Source organism: Podarcis muralis, chromosome 10 (genome assembly GCF_964188315.1).
Source record: "Podarcis muralis chromosome 10, rPodMur119.hap1.1, whole genome shotgun sequence".
Lineage (NCBI taxonomy): Eukaryota > Metazoa > Chordata > Lepidosauria > Squamata > Lacertidae > Podarcis > Podarcis muralis.
This window is the reverse complement of record NC_135664.1, coordinates 22990407-23011011: the sequence shown is the minus strand read 5'-3', so window position 1 is coordinate 23011011 and position 20605 is coordinate 22990407. Positions and strand designations below refer to the sequence as shown.

The following is a 20605-nucleotide window of genomic DNA, read 5'->3' as shown; positions in this document are numbered from 1 at the left end:
AAATAAGCCGATTATATTTAATAATGACCCTCATTTCTATCCCTTTCCACTATTCCCCCCCTCCTATACTGATGATTGGGATTGACAAACATTTGATCTACAATTCAAATATACTATTCAATGGCACTCTTATGGTTTATCACACTGCGTGAATCAACATGTACTAGAAAAGTTGCCCATATTTTGGTAATGGTTTTGAATGCATTATATGTCTTACAACATGCATACCTTTTCCATGAGGCTTTTCAGTTTGGTAGCTTCTCCAGTCAGATCTTCAGCACTGGAAACAAGCTTTCCACAAACATTAGCAAGCTTCTGAGGTGGACTCCATTCAAGAACCAACTAACAAGAAATATAACATTACTTATCTGAAATGTAGTTTATACACAACTAGAGCAGCGTTTTTACAACACCACTAAACTCAATTCTGATCAGCTACACAAAGCATGTTTTTTGTTAGTTGGTTTTCGGCGGGGGGTTGTTTACTGGTATCGTTGCGAACATATCTTAATACCCTCTGTCTGTTAGAATGGCAAAACAGTAAATCAACAATTCTTTGAACAAATATGGAATGGAAAATTGGTTGTGCCCTGCAAGAGTTCTCTGATGTGTACAGAGGTATTCCAGCAATGGCTTAGTGTGGAGTAATATCTTTGCACTGGCCCAGGAAGACAAGGAATCAAGTCACCCTCAAAAGAAGTCTAATGCGGCAAACTGCAGTGGGTAAATCAATGTTGGCCCTATGAATGTGTTAAAAATAGTGCCAGGTTAGGCCCAATACCAGTGTCGTGTTTTGTTTATATCAGCCACTGAGAACATAGACTAATCTTGGATACTTCCATATGTCAAACCAGAAAGAACCATCTTGGTGAGAAGCCAATGCTCCATTCTATGTTTGTCATAGGAGATATTAAACATTTGGTTGATTCTAGCTGCATTCTAAGGGGGAAGCAGCTGATTTAGGAAGCTGGGAGAACATGCTGGAGCACTCTCCTCCCAAAGTCTGCTATGGTGCAGTCTGCAGTATTTTGTATTGCTCACTCAATGTACTAGCTGTGAACCACTGTGGTGGGCTGACATACCTCTGACAGAGGTGATTGCGGAAAGAGCTGCGGATGTCCCTGTTGCTCTGGAGAAGTGAGCTATGTTATGTAGCAGTGTTGGCAGGTGTTATGTACGGGCAACTCTTTTCTCTTAGAGATTTGGGGTGAAAATACATAAGGTTGCAGTGTCTGAAAGAAACAATACGTTTAATACGCCCTCTATACAAGTCCAGCTTGCTCAGAGGGATGGGAAGACTTGGAACAGGAGCTTAACTCCTGTAACCTATGAAATAGGGCCTTTATCTAGGACAGGCATCCCCAACCTTCGGCCCTCCAGATGTTTTGGACTACAATTCCCACCATCCCTGACCACTGGTCCTGTCAGCTAGGGATCATGGGAGTTGTAGGCCAAAACATCTAGAGGGCTGCAGGTTGGGGATGCCTGATCTAGGAGATAAAAGAAGGGTTCAGTTGCATAGCTGGGAAAGGTGAATTCCAATACCCTTCTGGCTGATTTGATGGCCACCAGGAACCCTATCTTTAGGGATATGAGTCTCAGTGTTATAGTCCTCAGCTGTTCAAATGACTATGCCGATTCCAGTAAGGGAAAGTTGTTATATGGGTTGGTTTAGCATGCTGGCTCCTCTAAGGAATAATTTAAAGTGAGAATGGAAGTCAAGCAGCAGGTGAAGCTCTTTAACTAGGATGAGACAAATACAGTAAGTGTGCTGCTCCCACGAGCGCTGCGACTCTTGGAGTTAAGTATTAGAACTTCGTATTATGGGCTAGATGAAAGGGCATTGACCCACTGCGGGATACCTCCAACACCAAACGTAAAAAGAGAAAGTTGCTTCTCTAACTGTGTTTCATTGCTTTAAACAGAAGAGGGCTTGTTGGCGCTGTGGGTAAAACAGCGCCTAGGACTTGCCGATCGCATGGTCGGCGGTTCAAATCCCCGCGGCGGGGTGCGCTCCCGTCGTTCGGTCCCAGCGCCTGCCAACCTAGCAGTTCGAAAGCACCCCCGGGTGCAAGTAGATAAATAGGGACCGCTTACCAGCGGGAAGGTAAACGGCGTTCTGTGTGCTGCGCTGGCTCGCCAGATGCAGCTTGTCACGCTGGCCACGTGACCCAGAAGTGTCTGCGGACAGCGCTGGCTCCCGGCCTATAGAGTGAGATGAGCGCACAACCCTAGAGTCTGTCAAGACTGGCCCGTACGGGCAGGGGTACCTTTACCTTTTATAATTATGTCAGGTTTAAATCTAAAATGGACCTTCAATATACTTTAGACCCATTTTGGCCACATATACTGTAAGCATTTGTTTGCTACTTTATATATAAAAAAATATTAACAGTACCATATGCTCACCTTGTGAGCATCTGTAGGGAACTGATTAACCGCACTTTGCACAGCAGCTGTAAGGTGCATACACTGTTTGTTTAGTTTCACAAGGAAACAAAGAAACTCGTCACCACTGTAAAAATGAAGTGAGACAATAGTTACATACTCAGGTATACAGAAACAGTTAATACTCTATTTCAGGGATGGGGAACACTTTTTAGCCCAAGGGCCACACTCCCTCATAGGTGCCTCTGGGGGCCACATGCCGGCAGTGGGTATAGCCAGAGGCAAAAAGTGGGCATAACTCTTAGCCTTTGTACAGTAGGTTATATTCTAGCCACACAAGCCAGAGGTTTCTATACACACAAAAAACCCTCTACATCCTAAACCCACACAGTTCAGGGATGCATTCAAGCCAGCCAAAAAGCACATGAGGTGTTTGTAATGATAGAAAAGAAAATCAATAAAAACTTATTTTTAAAAAAGCATATGAGGTGTGATCACAGCAAGGCTGGTTAGGGACATGGCCTGAGCAAAGGGAAGGTAACCAGATGGGCACAGCCTCTTCCCAAAGAGAGAATCCCGAGGGATGGACAGAGTTACTGGGCCTGAGGCTCCTCATCCCTGCTCTAACACGTAGTAATTTTAAAAACAGAAGGTGAAACAGGTATGCAAACAGTAGACTTGCTCTTAAAATGAGGAATAACTATATAACCAAACTCATCATTCTATGTTTGCCACTGGGGAACTTTACAACTGTACAAATCTGGGGGGCATTTCCCACACCCACAGAAGGGATTTTGATGTGTTTCCACCCACCTATACTTCGCTCACCTTGTGTCTGTCCCAGCAGGAGTTTAGATTCACCACTCATTTGTGTATGTCCAGTGGTACCTCGGGTTAAGTACTTAATTCGCTTCGGAGGTCCGTACTTAACCTGAAACTGTTCTTAACCTGAAGCACCACTTTAGCTAATGGGGCCTCCTGCTGCCGCCACGCCGCTGGAGCCCGAATTCTGTTCTTATCCTGAAGCAAAGTTCTTAACCTGAAGCACTATTTCTGGCTTAGTGGAGTGTGTAACCTGAAGCGTATGTAACCTGAGGTACCACTGTAGTTATTTGTCCCAGCTGTATGTTTTGTAATTGCCGTGGTGCCACAGACAAATAAAACCAATCAACTACAGGCACACACACACCCATGTGTGTGACTGCACATTTGCGCAGTGCTGGGAAAGAATTAAATAATGTAATCCACACCAAGAAATGGAGGGAGAGAGCTAAAGAGTCTTCATGGCTCGCAAGGAGACCCTCTCCAGAGTCTGAAGAGGACTTCAGTGAGGGCAGAGAAGAGACTGAAGGCGCAGTGAGGCTTTGTTCAGGCTGCGCAGCCTCCCCAAATAACAGCTGGTGTGTGCGGTATCACAGCAGCAGCAACTGCTTTCCCGCATGTCCTCCAGCCTCCTGCCGGCCCCAGAGCTTCAATTCTAGTTATGGATATTTTTTGTACGGTATTTACTATCTGAATTGGACAGAATGCTACATAGAGGGCATTTAAAGGGTGTTTAGAGAGTGCTCCCCACTTACACAATTTTCACTTATGTGAGCAGGGTTCTGGAACACAACACACGCTTGTCGCCTGTACTACTACGAAAGAGTGTGTGTGTGTTTGTATTTCCATCAAACTGCTTTACCTGAATTCCAAATTCACCACGCTGGACAACTCTTCCAACTTTACTTTTTCTATCTGCACTTCTTTAGCAGCACCTAAGATTTTCTGCTGATCTCTGGTATTTGTAATTCCAAGCTAAAACAAAACAAAAAAAATCAAAATATCTAAACAGAGAAATTTAGAATAAAACAGGATTTTTAAAACTCCAAAAGCTTGGTATTAAGTCCATGAAGGCTACATCATGGAAGAACAAGTTTCAGCATCTTAGGGCTGAGCATCCTCTAACTGTATTACAATCTCACCAAGCTAGGCTCAATAAATATTATACATATAGGGCAAATCCATATCTTCCAAAGTATTTATTTGTAATTTCAAGCTGTAAGTTAAAACTTCAACTAATTTCCAAAGAAAAAACTGAACTACTACACAAAACTGGAAGCATCTGCTTGGTCTTTTGATGAAGTAATTTGATTCGGGGGGGGGGGGGTAATCTTTTCGTAAAAGGCACTGCAATCCAAACCCTCTTTGTGCCTGCTTGGTGGATTTGGCTGGCCGGAGACAGAACCAATACACCTGCAGCCCTGCTGTGCACAGAGGCCATAGTGAGTAGGTGGGCATGCCTGCGGCTGGTACAGCATTCGGGCCCACATTAGCCCTGATGAAGTCACACGATGTAGCAGCAGGACTGGTCTAGCCACTCCCCCTCGGAACACCCTATTTGGGGGCTTTCTGCTGCTGAGGATCCTACCTACAGCACTTCTACCCCCTTGTATGTTTAGCAGGCAGAAGACGAGCTCTTTATTTGCAGTGACATTAGTGTCTGACTAATACAACCACTCCACACCAAACTTGTCAATGGGAGGTTGGATTGCTCCATAAGCCTCTTTTCCAGGTAACACCTGAAATTCCTTGGTTGAATTCATATTCACTATTCAGCTCATATTATTTCCAAACAATTAACAGAGTTAATTGTAGTTATAAAATTGTTTAGAAATGAACACTTAAGCACATGGTTATGTGCTAATACAGTGGTACCTCGGGTTAAGTACTTACCGTATTTTTCGCTCTATAACACGCACCTGACCATAACACGCACATCGTTTTTGGAGGAAAACAAGGGGGGGGGGATTCTGAATGAAACAGTGGATGTATCATTTTTGTGCTTCATGCTGTGGCCACAGACATGTGATCTGATGGTGAATTTGGGGTGACCCAATGCAAACATCCTGAGAATCCCTGTGGATCTGTGCTTTGTAACCATGTTTTTGCACCATTGCGGCCCCAGGCAACAGTGGGTGCGTGATTTTTTTGGTGCAGGCTGTAGCCATGGACATGCTATGTGATCTGATGGAGAATTTGGGGTGACCCAAAGCAAAGATCCTGAGGATCCATGTGGATCCATGCTTTGTAACCACGTTTTTGCACCATTGCAGCCCCAGGCAACAGTGGGTGAGTGATTTTTGGTGGGCAGGCTGTAGCCATGGACATGCTATGTGATCTGATGGTGAATTTGAGGTGACCCAATGCAAAGATCCTGAGGATCCATGCTTTGTAACTACATTTTAAGTAGGGAGGGAAGGAAAAACACAGAAGGGACAAGGAGCACAAGAGGGGTGTGCAGAGAAGCAGCTGGCTAAGAATGCAGGAGAGGAATTTAACGGGAGGGAGGAAAGAAAGGCAAAAGTTCCCCTCCACCCCACCCAAGCCAGCCCCCCCTCTCTCCCTCCCACCTGCATGTTTTCTGGCTGCCTGCAAGCAGCAGCACCGGAGCACGGAGAGGAATTAGAAGGAAGGACACTCTGCTTTCCCCTCTGCTTGCCTGGTGGGGAGGGGATTTGCCTACTCTTTGTTCCGTTTGAGCAAACACAGCAACGAAGCACAAGCGGGTGGGCAGTAAGACCCTGAGGCAGAATGCAGGAAAGCAGCAACTTCCTCTTTTTAGGTTTCCCTTCTCCGTGACACGCGATTTGATTTTTGCCTGATTTTTCGGCTCCAGGGACCACACATTCGCTCAATAACGCGCACAGACATTTCCCCTTCCTTTTTAGGAGAAAAAATCTGCGTGTTATAGAGGGGAAAATACAGTAATTTGTTCCGGAGGTCTGTTCTTAACCTGAAGCACCACTTTAGCTAATGGGGCCTCCTGCTGCCGCCAGACCACCGGAGCACGATTTCTGTTCTCATCCTGAAGCAAAGTTCTTAACCTAAAGCACTATTTCTGGGTTAGCGGAGTCTGTAACCTGAAGCGTATGTAACCTGAAGCGTATGTAACCCAAGGTACCTCTGTACTGATTTATGTTACACCATGTAGACAAGATGATCTCTTCCCTAAAGGGAACACCAAAAAGGAATTCAAAGTACCTCCTTGCACAAATGCCATCACATTTGATGTGGCATCCATCTGCCCCGAGAGACAATGGAGGGGGTGAGGTCAAACGACTGCATTAGCAGCACTGAAGTGGCCTCCCTGGGGTGCAAGCCTAGGCAGTGTGTATGGAGGTCCTGGGCTGCCCAGGCAATGACCTTCCTACTAGCCTCGCTGATGTGGTCCAAAGGAAAGCACCAGCTTGGCTGCAGGTGTTGCCGGAAAGAAACATACAAGACACCATCCAACCTTCTTAGGGACTCCACTACAGATTTGGGTAGGGTTTACTCCTTAGAATTTTTCTAAACCCAAAGGTATCACACAAGACAGCGGTGGTTTAGGATCAGGGTTTTCCTTCTCCTAGACGGGCTACCTTCCCAGGTTGACAAGCCTCATATGCCCCCACTTCCCTTGGGGTGTATGGGGAAGGGTAGTACCTCTAGTGGGGGGACCACATCGTTCTCCTTCTGGGGTAGCTTTGGTCCCTACCCTGCACTCAGCTCTCACCTGTGGCTCCTACAAGCTGCTAACATGCGACAGCAGCCACACCCCTGAAGCGGCTTCGACAGGCCAGCTAAACCAGATGAGGGAAGCTGATGGGTCTCAAACCCTAGGTGAGTTAGGAATTCCCCCTACATGAGAAGACAGGCTCCGGCAGATTGTGTAGATGAGACCAATAGTGGGTCCATCAGACAAGAAGGCAGTTTCTGCACCATCACTATTCTCACGAATTAAAATGTACATCAATATTAAAAATGTTGTGTGATGTGAAAAATTAGAAACATCTGCATTAAGCCAACCTGTGTAAAGTCCTTCTTTTCCATGGTCCAAAGTTCCCTTAAACCAATTTCTCCCTCCTGTATGAAACAAAAATATTTTATTAGAGGAAACACTGTAAATCAGAATGTAATAATCCACCCTCCCATATGCCTCCACCCAGGTCAATAAACCCAACAAAATATCAAAACCTTTTAAGGATATTTACAGTGGATAAAACATAAAGCACAAATCTAGGTTAATATTCTGCACAATCCTACAACGTATCTTTTCAGTCATAAGTTCAATGTGCCTCAAGTGGGTGTAGCAAAGGTAAAGGTACCCCTGCCCGTACGGGCCAGTCTTGCCAGACTCTAGGGTTGTGCGCCCATCTCACTCAAGAAGCCGGGGGCCAACGCTGTCCGGAGACACTTCCGGGTCACGTGGCCAGCGTGACAAAGCTGCATCTGGCGAGCCAGCACCAGCACAGCACACGGAAACGCCGTTTACCTTCCCGCCAGTAAGCTGTCCCTATTTATCTACTTGCACCCGGGGGTGCTTTGGAACTGTTAGGTTGGCAGGCGCTGGGACCGAGCAACGGGAGCGCACCCCGCCGCGGGGATTCGAACCGCCGACCTTTCGATCGGCAAGCCCTAGGCGCCGAGGCTTTTACCCACAGCGCCACCCGCCCCAAGTGGGTGTAGTACTGAAGCCTAAATGCACATTCTCCAGAATAGGACAACAGAGAGGAAGACTTTTTTGGCTATTTCTTCCTCCCCTTGCAACCTCTCACTCTCCCCCACCCCAAACCTGCTCTGAAGAGGGAGCAAGTGGGTGGGGAAAATAGCCAAAAATTGCCTCCTTTTTCATTCTGTTGACTGGTACCTTCTGTCAGGGAGACACAACCCAACTGGACACCACCCCATATCTCATAGCTTTAATAAAATGCAAGAAACTACCCTGAGTAGAAGTAGGAAGAATGCGAGCTAAAGTTGACGTGACTGCTTTGGACAAGCAGGAGCAAAAATCTAATTGCCCATTTTCCTTGCTCCTGCCTCACAATCAAACTGGAGTCAGTACCCAATCCAGTGGCCCCGTGACGCCATTAGATCCAAGGGCATTATCCATATATGTTTTCACAGCTTTCAAAGCTTACCTTCAGGACCTCTGTTAAATGTTCAAGCTCAAGACCTTGTAAAAACACCTCCAGGTCACCAAAGGCTGAATAAGAACTATAAATATATTGGTTGATTATTATAAAAGTATAAATAACTGGAGCAAATCTAAGAAATAAAATGACACATATTCTGTTGCTGCCTTTCAAATATTGATTAAAAATATTAATTTAAATCCAGTTCCAGTATAATAATGCAGAGGCAAAAAAAACCCCTTATCAATAGCTAATTTGCGCATCCTTCATGCAATGGGTCTTGTTAATCGCACCAGAAGTTTTAAAAGGCAAATACATGTTATTATTTATATCTCTGCTAAAAGAATAAAAATATTTTCCTGATCAGCTGGTTTTTATAGCTGCTTAGAGGCAAAGGAATGAGTGAACTGTAAGTCCAATACACAAATACCTTACTGTATCCTACAGATAAAAAAGTTCAACTAGCAGAGCACTCTTGGGAAGGACAGCGGAAGAAACAAAATCCATGGTGGCAATCTATGCCCTGCCAGTTCAAAGCAGCTAGGGTGGTTTCCCATCACCTACATTCTAATTTCCCGCCACATTTCCCTCCCAATTGACAACAGCTATGCAGTTTCCAATGATTTTTGTTCTTTTTGAGAGGGGAAGGTGTTGGGGTGTTGGGGGAATGAAAGGGCCTTGGATCTTGTAGAGCCAAGCTTGCCCTTGAATCAATCATTCCTCTCCCCCTCCCCGCCCAAGACACCCATCCCACCAACAGTGTACATCTATGACCCTGAAACATTTTATGGGCATACAAATGGCTATGTAACTGCTGGAACTTCTCTCTAACAACAGAGCAGCTCTAACAGATTGGAGCTTGAATTTTAGTATCCGTTTAAAATGGAAGTTCTTTTAAAGGGAACTGAATTAAGTGTTTAAACAGTGCACTGTACTGTGTTTAAACTGTCCAATGGACAAAGTTTTCATTGCAGAATACTTTCAAAGTTAAATACATTAGTATTCGCTATTTTTTACCTGGTTTTCTGGTTTTTAAATGTATTGGGAATGGCTTTCAGAAGTTTGTGAATAGCCTCTTCTTTGGTCAGGTTGTTGAATCTTTCTTGGAAAGGGTGTTTACTCAATGAAAGTAAGCTAAAAAGCTAAGAGAATAATTAAAAACAAATTGTTAATATTATATCAAGGGACAGATTGTTTTTCATGTTTACTAATAGGTCTAAACAAAACAAATAAAGAAATAAAATCCTTCCAGTAGCACCTTAGAGGCCAACTAAGTTAGTTATTGGTATGAGCTTTCGTGTGCATGCACACTTCTTCAGATACAAAAGCTCATGCCAATAACTAACTTAGTGTGTCTCTAAGGTGCTACTGGAAGGAATTTCTTTGTTTTACTTTATTTATTTTATTTTGTTTCGACTACAGCAGACCAACACGACTACCTACCTGTAACTACTACTAATAGGTCTGTTACACTGTTAAGTCCAACTGGAAATTCAGCTATAAAATAGTGAGAATATGCAGAAAATTTTCTACTCCGCTATCATGTTAGACTCCAGTGGTTCCCAATTAGGGGTCCGGGGACTCCTGGGGGTCCACAGAACGCACCTGGGGTCCACAGTCCCATCCCTTGCCTCCCCAACTAAATTTTTGTCATTTTTGCATGGTAATATCACAAATTTTATGGTGTCTTAGCGCTGTGCAATTTTTCAATATATTAGCCAAAATCAGTTTTGAAATTACACCGCAATTATGATTTTGACATGGCAATACACAGCAATGCATTGCTCCTCATGTGAAGGGGAACAGGGCAGCCAATTTCAAGCCGCCGCTGATATCACACAATGATCTCCGTAATAATGCTGCTAATCTGAGCTGCCTTCCCTCATGCTGAGGGAAAGCAGGGTGGCTAATTACAAGGAGCTGCCTTCCCATCACGGTGACAGAGAACAGGGCAGCTGATTGCCCTCACTTCAAGACCCCATGGCACTACGCTCCCCTAACACTGAGACAGAGCAACTCTTTTCAGCCAGCAGGGGACGTACATCTTTGTTGGCTGCCGCCACTGGCTGTCCTGCTGACAGTGGCTTGATGCACCCCCCAACCCCTCCCACCCAAACCATGCAGTGGTGAGTCTGCTTCCTCCCCTCCCCTCACCCATCCTATCTCAGCAGCTGCTCTTTCCCTCATCCCCACACCTGATCTGCACACACCCCACCTGCCTGATCTCCGGGACTGCTTCTTCCCTCATCCCCATGCCTGATCTCCTTTTGCTTGCTCTTAAGTCTTTTTTACTGACAATGATGTGTGCTGTCCCTCAGCTGCCTTATTATACTTTAAATGGAGAAAGTCACTTTTCTATCAAGTGTGTACAGTATTAATCCTTCTAAGTACGTTCAGCTTCAAATTTTGTTCCTCTTTGTGTTGTGGCAGTTGACCCTAGTTTCTTTTTCCAAATTAGCACATCAGTAGAAATAAATTCAGATTGTCACAGGTAGAAATATTACTCAAGCATGAATCTGAATGAAGATATACAGCAATTTCATAAATTATTACTAAGTGGCAGAGCATGTTTAAAAAACAGAAGGCAGAAGAAATAGCAAGGTCTGTCTTACAGATGATGTTGCTGAAATGCAACTACATGCACTGTATGACTACTTCCGCCATACTAATATTAAATTAAAGGGGCATGGTTCAGACCTTGCCACTTTTATATAGGCTGAGTCCTTTAAAAGAGGCTCTGTGGATACAGAGTACACATGTTCCAAGGGGCCTCTTTTAAAAGACGCACCCTGTATTATACTGCATTGCAGAGGTCTGAGGTCCCTTCCAATTCTACAATTCTATGAACCTAAGAATCGAACCATCTTTTTAAACAGAAAATCATAAGAGCTTTACATAGTAAGAGAGGCAACAAGAGTGCATGCTGACTGTGTGCCCGACAGAACACTGAAGGGAAGGGAGCTCAAGTCTCAACATAAACTTCACTTTAAAATTTGCTGCATGTAACTGTCGTAACATTCTAGAGTGCAGTGCAGAATGTTGAGTGTGAGGTGATGTGCACATATAACTGAGAAAAGGTTTTGAAAATAATCCCGTTGCATAGATACAGAAGCATCAAGAAAAGGTGCAATTTTGGCAGTGTGGTGGTGATGAACATATTGAACCTGAACAGGTAGGAATTAATTCATTGCATATATGTCAGTGCATTTGTAGGCCAATGTCACTCCTCCCTCTGCCCCGAAAAGGTAATCACAAGGACTTACACAGAACATCAAGGCAGACAACTGAGCTCATAAACATGAGCCCTCACATTTTTTTTCTGTTGTTTAGTAGTGTTGGGAAAGTGCAATGTGAAGCAAACAAAAGTTGTGTGCTGGAAGAGGCTGTTTAACCCTTCCACTTGACAATTCTTTTCGACTGCAATACCATAGCACCCAGCATATTTTATCACCCAGCATCTCAGGTTACAAAGCAACCCTAGATTTCTTGCAGAATGCCCGGTGGTAGAAATCTCTTCATGTTGCCGTACCAAATTCAGAATAGCAAACAAAATGCAGGATCATGGCGGGGTGGGAAATTTTTGTTAGCCCCAGGCACCCCGTGGTCCCCATCTGGAATGGGGTCTGAAAGACCAGGAAAATGTGTGGATCCAGAGAGAGCAAGGCGTAAGCAACCACAGTGTACAATATTGCATAATATTGTTGCTGATCTCGGAGCACACATGTTAAGGCATCAGCCTTGGTTTCCAACTTCCTGGCTTTGTGGCACATGAACCAACATGAATAGCTTTAACTCTTTGCAGACTAGAAGGCTTTTTATCACTGAATTATTATATCAGCTCTAATGTTTACTATGCCTCTAATGTAGCTAAGCAACCTATGAATACAAGCATTTCAACTCAAGTCTTGACACCATACACAAAATAGTACCTCTGAATGCTTGTTGCTCTTTGCAATCTCTCCTGCTGTCAGTCCATCTTTGGTCTGTATTGATTTATCAGCTCCCAATTCGAGCAACTTGAAGACTACTTTTTTATGACCTTGGCGTGCTGCCCACGTTAGTGCCTGTAACAAGGCATTAAGTTGTTTTATTAGGTAGTATGGTCTTTAAAACTGGATAAGGAAAGCAATTGCAACTTAAATTACCACTGAATCAATGTCTCATTCGGTTGAATCCTGCCTGCTATTCAAGCTTAACATACTGCTTGTTTGTTTGTTCTCTTCTACTCTTCCAAACAAATAAGTGAAAGCTCTGTGGCTTGCATCTAGAGTTGTCCTGTACAAGTTCTTAGTCAAACATGACTGATTCCCCCTTCCAGCTACAGTCCCTTGTACCACACCTCAAGCTATTCCGGAGGGTCTTCAATCCTTGAAATGGGATGGATTTTCAGGAGCCATAGGAAACTGGCAGGAAAAGAGATGAGAAAGTCCAACTCCATGAGCAGAGCTGCGATTGCAAAAGTTAACATTCACACCAGTATGTGTTCTTCCTTACATGGAATTCAGCTAGATTACCTGAATTTTACTATACTGTTCTTCAGCTAGATTATATAATTCACCCCAATCCAGCATCAGCATCAGCATAATGAAACTGTTTTAATTCCTGAAATCAATAGACTGAAGTGTCAGCATGGAGTTGCCAGGGTCCAATAAAAAAAAACACCTTATTACTTCAGAAAAGGAAACAAAGTAAGAAAATCTATTTATATGTGGTTTATGTTATATGTGTATATCCCTTCTTTGGCTACACGTGAACTCTTCATAACTGAGAAAAAACTTAAATGTATGTGTAATCTGATTGTGTCAGGGGTACCCCCTCATTTTAGTAAAGTATTTTTCCTTCTCCTCCTCCAAAAACAAATGGAGAACAAGGGGGGTGAAAGAAAATCTGTGAATGATGCAAGATTAAGCACATTTCAGAAATAATTAAAGCCCGTCTTATTGTTTAGAATAAAGCTCACTTACTGTGTAACCACGTTCATCCTGGGCATTTATTTCTGATCCATGAGCAGCAAGAAGAGTTACAACTTGAGGATGACCTTCACGGGCTGCATACATTAATGGAGTCATTTTCTTCCTAAGCAAAAATCCATTAAATATCCATTAAAGCAGCTATTGTGTTCTTAATCCAAACACTATTTATTCTGTTAATATTTCATATAATGTTTCTCATGTGCAAAAGCCTTAGTAAAACTTATTCAGTAATACAGTGGTACCTCGGGTTACATACGCTTCAGGTTACATACGCTTCAGGTTACAGACTCCGCTAACCCAGAAATATTACCTCGGGTTAAGAACTTTGCTTCAGGATGACAACAGAAATCGTGCTGTGGTGGCGCGGCAGCAGCAGGAGGCCCCATTAGCTAAAGTGGTGCTTCAGGTTAAGAACAGTTTCAGGTTAAGAACGGACCTCCGGAACAAATTAAGTACTTAACCCGAGGTACCACTGTAAATAGTGAACCACCAACACATTAGGCCTTGAAACAACAAATCATGGAAACAATGCTGAAAGCACAACTAAAGAAACAAACTTTGCTTGTTGCATTTCACTGGAGACTCTTGGCTTTGCAGAGGACAAAAGGTTAAAATTTGGAATGCCTCAACACATGCTAAAGTATACACCGGTGGTTGGCATAGCTGTCCTGCTTGAAGAAAACCCTATGGGTAATTCCATAGTGACCAATGTAACATTTGTAAGCTTCTTTACCTAATATTTTGTGTTTCAGCTTATATTAGTTGTAAGTCCAATTAACATTAAAATATGTGTGTGTTGATCTCCCCTACAAATATAATCAAGAAATATACAAATGGTAGTTTAAATGTTTTCTTTTTATTGCATTTTAAAATATGTTACTAATGTAACAGTTTTGCAACCGCAAGAATTTATCTCTAACTTGGGTAAGTGTTTTCTTTAAAAGTATGAATGTTTTTAAAATCCACCTGCGGCAATATATACAAAGAGCTAATGTTTCATGGGCAAGTGTCAAACTTATGGTTATGTTTACTGTAAACTGAATAGGAAAAAGTCTTCTGGCAAATGACCTGTGATCAAAGTACATCACCAAAGTATATTGTGACAATTCATTGATAGACACCCACAAACAAATGCTACCCAAACAAGATCCTGTGCACATAACACTTTACTACGCATTCACAAGTTGCAGGTCAGCATCAAGCCCACATGGGAAGTTGTAAAGTTCAAAGCAAGTTACACTTAGCTATAGGTAAAGGTACCCCTGACCATCAGGTCCAGTCATGACCGACTCTAGGGTTGCGCGCTCATCTCGCTCAAGAGGCCGGGAGCCGGCGTTTGTCCGCAGAAAGCTTCCAGGTCACGTGGCCAGCGTGACTAAGCCGCTACTGGCGAACCAGCGCAGCACACGGAAACACCATTTACCTTCCGCTGGGGAGCGGTCCCTATTTATCTATTTGCACTTTGGGGTGCTTTCGAACTGCTAGGTTGGCAGGAGCTGGGACCGAACAACGGGAGCTCACCCCGTCGTGAGGATTCGAACCGCCGACCTTTCAATCAGCAAGTCCTAGGCTCTGTGGTTTAACCCACAGCGCCACCCGCGTCCCACACTTAGCTATAGCAACACTCTAATGATTTGTTTATTTTCAATCCAACATTTATCACCATTTGCAGGGAAGACAAATGTCACAGAAGCCCTTTTTATGAAAAGGATTTCATACTGATAAATATCTTATTGTATCACCAATGAATTTTCTTTTCAATTTCTCAATCTCAAACTCAACAATAACCAAGTTGTCAACTGACTTTCAGGGGCTGTTTCTGCTTCTGCATTTTATTTCAGAATAATCACATTTCCCATAGGGACATTATTTCCTGTGTTTGTGGTACTCATTTTAAATTTTGTTAAAAGGTCATTTGCACTTCATCCTTTTACATGGTTATACTGTTCCCTGAGGTGAGGCAAGAGACCAGCTCCTGAGGGGAATTTTTGTGTCTCTAGAACACAAAACAACCTTTTTCTGGTCATGCCCCACCTAGACATCTCTAAAATCCTGATGCCCCCCCATGACATATAATTCTTCTTATTCAAAAAGCAAACTCCTATTCACATGGAGGAAGTCCAAAAGGTCATTCATTCTCGAATTGCTCCCCTTAAAAATCAAAGTGCCCCCCTATGGGGCGTGTGCCCTATTTTAGGAACCACGGCTCTAGAGTAAGGGAGGGGAACCTCTAGCTCAGTGCTGGCGAAGCTATGGCACGCGTGCTGTTGCCCCAGCAGGGCTATAGTTTCTGTGCCAGGGGTGGGGGAGGAGGAGAGGAGGGCTCTTGTGCCATCCAAAGCCTGCAGCACCAGGGCCTGAGCAGGCATGGACTTTTGGTACGCCAGGGCCTCCTGACAGTCTGTTTTTCCTACTTGGGAGTAAGCCGCCTTGAGTTCAGCAGGGCTTAACTCCCAGGTCACTAAGCATATAAAGACAGCAACCTAAGAAGGGGCTGCTGGGTTTACATGTTTGCTAGGCTTTCCCGTGGAAGCCAACAGAGAAATTCATTCCGTGGAGGCTGCGATCAAACAGCAGCCAAAGAAATGGCTAATAATAATAGATTATTTATACCCCGTCCATCTGGCTAGGTTTATTTATTTATATTTACAGTCATACCTCAGGTTAAAGTAGCTTCAGGTTGAGCGTTTTCAGGTTGCGTTCCGCGGTAACCCGGAAGTAACGGAACGGGTTCGCCGGTCACACATGCGCAGACGCTCAAAATGACGTCACACACATGTGCAGAAGCAGCGAATCATGACCCGCGCATGTGGGTTGCGTTCTGCTCCAGAACGGATCCCGTTCACATCCAGAGGTACCACTGTATTTGTATGTGCACCTGCACATCTCATATTAAAAACTGGGAGGGTGGCTCTTAGTACAACCCTCCAGTGTACACTAGTGGCCAGAATTGTGTAACCTTCTGGAAAAAACGTATTTCCGAGGTTTGATGGCTCATAACACCACTTTGTTTTGGAGTAATACCAGTAATACCAGTGGGGATGCAGGGGTACGCATACACCTGAACATTTTGTGAATTTCACAGGAGAAGAAATTAACTGTATTTATTTTTCCCGATTTGAACTGCACCCCCCCCCCCCGGTGATTTTCTTGAGTTAAAATGAGAATACCCCTAAAAATTTTTTTTTTAAAAAAGCAGAGTTATACCATAAAATTATATATCAATGGAAAGATAATTTAATGAAGAATGTAATGCAGTAACTTTTATGAAGGATTATTTATTACAACAGCAGTCATAAAGAAGAAATTTGAAACACACAGAAAAAATGAGATATACAGGTTAAATTGCTGTGTTGGCACTTTGTGATTAAAAAGTGGGTTTTGGGTTGCAGTGTGGGCACTCTGTCTCTAAAAGGTTCACCATCACTGCTCTAGCCTATGGGCCAATCTTGGCCTACCAGGCATCCACATTTGTCCTGTGAAGCCAGGGTTACCCACTCAACACCCGATACCATGCAAGTAAGTAACAAAAAGCACACAACAACCAGCTAGTTGTCAGGAGCCTTTGAAGCACTGCACAAAACAGGGACCCAGTGCTAAACGATCAATCCCTGCCCCACATCTGCTGATATTATGCAAGTTGCACATTGCAGTGTTACAATGATCACAATAAATGTTGCATGCAAAATACATTTAAAGTAACATATCAGCACGTTTTCTTAATGTTAAGATCATCAAAAAGGAGAATAAACTTAAAACATATAGAGTTTTTCTTTTCATTTATGTGGAGAGGGGGAGTGTGTGTTTTTTTGACCAATGTAACGCATTTGAGTTTTATTATCCTAAACTCATCTGCTTTTATTCCTAACGTAAAATTTCTTGTCAACTATCAATACAATAAAGGTCATTAACCTATTGTCTATTTTCTTGGAAAGGTCTTTAATTGAACTTTAGGGGGGAAATTAAGAGAAATTCTGAGTCATATTGTGTGCCATGCTTTTGTTTGGTTTTCTTGTGTGTAGAATGCTATTTTGGAAGACTGTTGCCAGATAATGAAACTATGGGAAATTATATTTAAAATAATATAGTATAGGTTAATTATATATGACAATGAAAAATGGGTCTGTATATTAACATTTTCATGGAATTACATATAAAAAAACACAGCATGGCTTGTTAACCATCTTACAAACCACTAGAGGGACCCATAAAAACACATGATGAAAGGCTGCACTTCTTTCGAAAATGCTATCAAATGGACTTGCTCAAATCTTCATTCCCAGGTAACATTTATAAGAGAAAATAGGGAAAAGGTCACAATCCTATTCTTGATTTATCAAAACATGTACCACAGAAAAAGAAAACGCTTATCCACAGAAGAGCAAATAGTTGAACCATAGCATTTGTCGTAAGAATCCAAAATGACCCCTCATCAGTTACAATGATATCATCTCATTGTTAAAAATAAATAGGATTACACCAATGTAAGTTTGGATCTTGGCTGGATCAAATGCACCCTCAAGTACATTTGAAATACACAAATGCTTTGAGGAAATAGCCATTTCCTAAGTTCATTAACAATGAATGCATGGGTTGTCATTTCAAATGATGCATTATGAAAGTTTGGCCATTTCAAAATTTTATCTTTGTTAACTAAACAGAAGGAAGATGAATACGATAAATTAGATGACTCAAGAGCAACTTAAGAACACTGCACAAGAAAACGTTCTGCAAAATTTTCCAGTTCAAAAATTTCAACAAAATCCACATCACTGCACATATTGCAAGGCACTTAAAAATTGTCTAGCCCAAGTATGGTGGACCTTCGGGTTCGCAGGCCAAATCAGGTCCAGAGAAGGTCCCAATTTCGTCCACAAAGTGGTTTCCCCAAAACCTTTCCCACATGCCCCACACCTGATGGCCTATGTGAGACGCATCACTGCTAAGGTATAATTATGAGCCTTAAGGTGTATTTTGGATTGTGCACTGGCAAGAGAGGCTTGCTGTCATCACCAATCAGTTGGTATCAGTTCCCCAGGGGATTCTGTAGCATAGCCAAGTTCAGCAGAATGTGGGGCTTGAAGGTACTGCCTGTCACCTGATAGGCGCTAACCAAGGTCATTGGCGAACTCAGCAGTACAGCCAACCCCTGCAAAACCAGAGCCTGACGTCAGTACTGATCAACAGTAACCACTTGGCTGGACTTGAAGCGTCCTTTCTAATTACAAAGGAAAAGTGAATCACCTAGATAGCTACAAAGGGAAAAAATGGGACATCGTTTCAACTCACTTGTCAAAATGACCTGCTGAGCATGGGCAAACAGCTAGATCCAGTACCCCACCTCTAATCCACTCCAGTCACCACCAGTTCCCCAAAGTACAAAACAAGTCTCAATATTAATGTCACCTCCCCAAGATTATTTGCCTTAGGAAAGCAGGAAAACATTGCACCAACTCTAGGACTGGGTGATATCTGGTTCTCAGCATCGTGATATATCACCAGCTAAACATTGTGATTTAGTGATCTATCATGATGTCTCAAACATGAAACAATGTAGGATGGAGACAAAGGAGCAGTCATTGGAGACTGAGTCATAATGAATCCCACCTTTATCATCTACTATTCTAGCCACTTGATTACGCTCGCTTTTCTAGCCATAAGCCTAGAAAACCTATTTCCAAACTCATGATACACTCTACTTGTTCAGGACACAGCAGTGCAGATTTATTCTAAATCTAATGCTTGGTACCTACTTACGCAACAGATCTTTATACACTTGTGGGCTTCTTACGTTTTTAGGTTATCATTCCAACACGACCACTTCCTGATTCAGTTTTGTTTTACCTCACCCCTATTGATGTTTTGGAATTGATGTATGGAAGTGAGAGATGGACCATAAAGAAGGCTGATCACCGAAGAATTGATGCTTTTGAATTATGGTGCTGGAGGAGACTCTTGAGAGTCCCATGGACAGCAAGAAGATCAAACCTATCCATTCTTAAGGAAATCAGCCCTGAATGCCCACTGGAAGGACAGATCCTGAAGCTGAGGCTCCAATACTTTGGCCACCCCATGAGAAGAGAAGACTCCCTGGAAAAGACCCTGATGTTGGGAAAGACGGAAGGCACAAGGAGAAGGGGACGACAGAGGACGAGATGGTTGGATAGTGTCCGCGAAGCTTCCAGCATGAGTTTGACCAAGCTGCGGGAGGCAGTGGAAGACAGAAGTGCCTGGCGTGCTCTGGTCCATGGGGTCACGAAGAGTCGGACACGATTAAACGACTAAACACTGATGTTTTAAATGACAGCTTCCTTCCTACAATGCCCTCAGGAGTGGCATTTGTATTAAACAAACAATAATTTTCCTTGATCTTTTGTCTCTGCAGTAAACCCATAGGTAGCCACCAAGTTGGTATTGATGATCTTTTTATATATATCAACAATTCCAATAATGCTGTGGTATGATCTCAACCCAAAATGCTCCCTATTTGATTCTGGAGTACCAACACATTTGTGGTCTTATGTTGGCTTCGAACATTCAGCTGTAGTATATTATGTGAAACCTTTCTCATTATTAGAGATCGCATGGATTTGGCATACAAGGTGTGGTATTGCTTATGTTTTTCTTTGTCAAAAATGCTGCACATGTCAGAGGCCGCACATATGTTGACAGTGCACAAATAGGAAGGTGCCTGTACATTAGTAAATACAGAGCTAGGTGGGACAGTGAGTTGTCTGACTTAGTCTAAGGCAGATTTGTACATTCCGCATACAAAGTACCTTATGGATTTCACTGCCATATGATGTAGAGAGGGAAACAGGGTTAAATTGCTTTAAAATAAGATTAGCCAAGTCATGAAAAATAGGCTTCCCATAAATATGGCTAATGTGGCTAACCACTAAAGAAAACAGGATGTTATGTACTGATAAAACCTTTAGTCTGATCCAGGAGGTTTTATGCTCTTAGTAAGCCTTTTAAGCTGCTGCAATATACTTGAGACGTCAGCTACTAACAATAAAATGAAGCTGAACAATAAACAATAGGAACTGTTACGCATAGGAATGACTCACCATCCCAACAGTGGGATGTAATACTAGTCTACTTGAAGATAGTATAAAACGTCATCTGATAAGGCATTGTATCACTTGTTGGTACCATAGTCAGAGGAAGAGAATCTTGAAGCGACTCAAAGGAACTGTGTACAAAGAAAACCAATGCAAACTATGAGCTTTCAAATATTAACTAGAATATCAAGAAAGATGGAACACAACCATCCATGTATCCACTGAACGTTGGTAAGGGACAATGGCC

The 20605-nt window shown here is 42.9% G+C and overlaps 1 protein-coding gene across 6 annotated transcripts in view; it reads right to left on the bottom strand.

The window, feature by feature from the left end:
* ASZ1 (ankyrin repeat, SAM and basic leucine zipper domain containing 1) overlaps positions 1-20605 on the bottom strand; it is a 39622-nt gene that overhangs the window by 2798 nt on the left and 16219 nt on the right. For 3 of the 6 annotated variants that reach the window (XM_028747774.2, XM_077935871.1, XM_028747775.2), the window contains exons 5-12: positions 13286-13397; positions 12251-12385; positions 9339-9463; positions 8328-8403; positions 7216-7272; positions 4073-4185; positions 2410-2515; positions 229-342 (exon numbers count right to left, since the gene is read on the bottom strand). In XM_028747774.2, the coding sequence (XP_028603607.1) occupies positions 229-342; positions 2410-2515; positions 4073-4185; positions 7216-7272; positions 8328-8403; positions 9339-9463; positions 12251-12385; positions 13286-13397 (838 nt within the window). Of the gene's footprint in view, positions 1-228; positions 343-369; positions 1233-2398; positions 2516-4072; positions 4186-7215; positions 7273-8327; positions 8404-9338; positions 9464-12250; positions 12386-13285; positions 13398-20605 lie in introns of those variants that run through there. The other 3 variants (XM_028747778.2, XM_028747777.2, XM_028747776.2) reach the window with 3 other exon arrangements.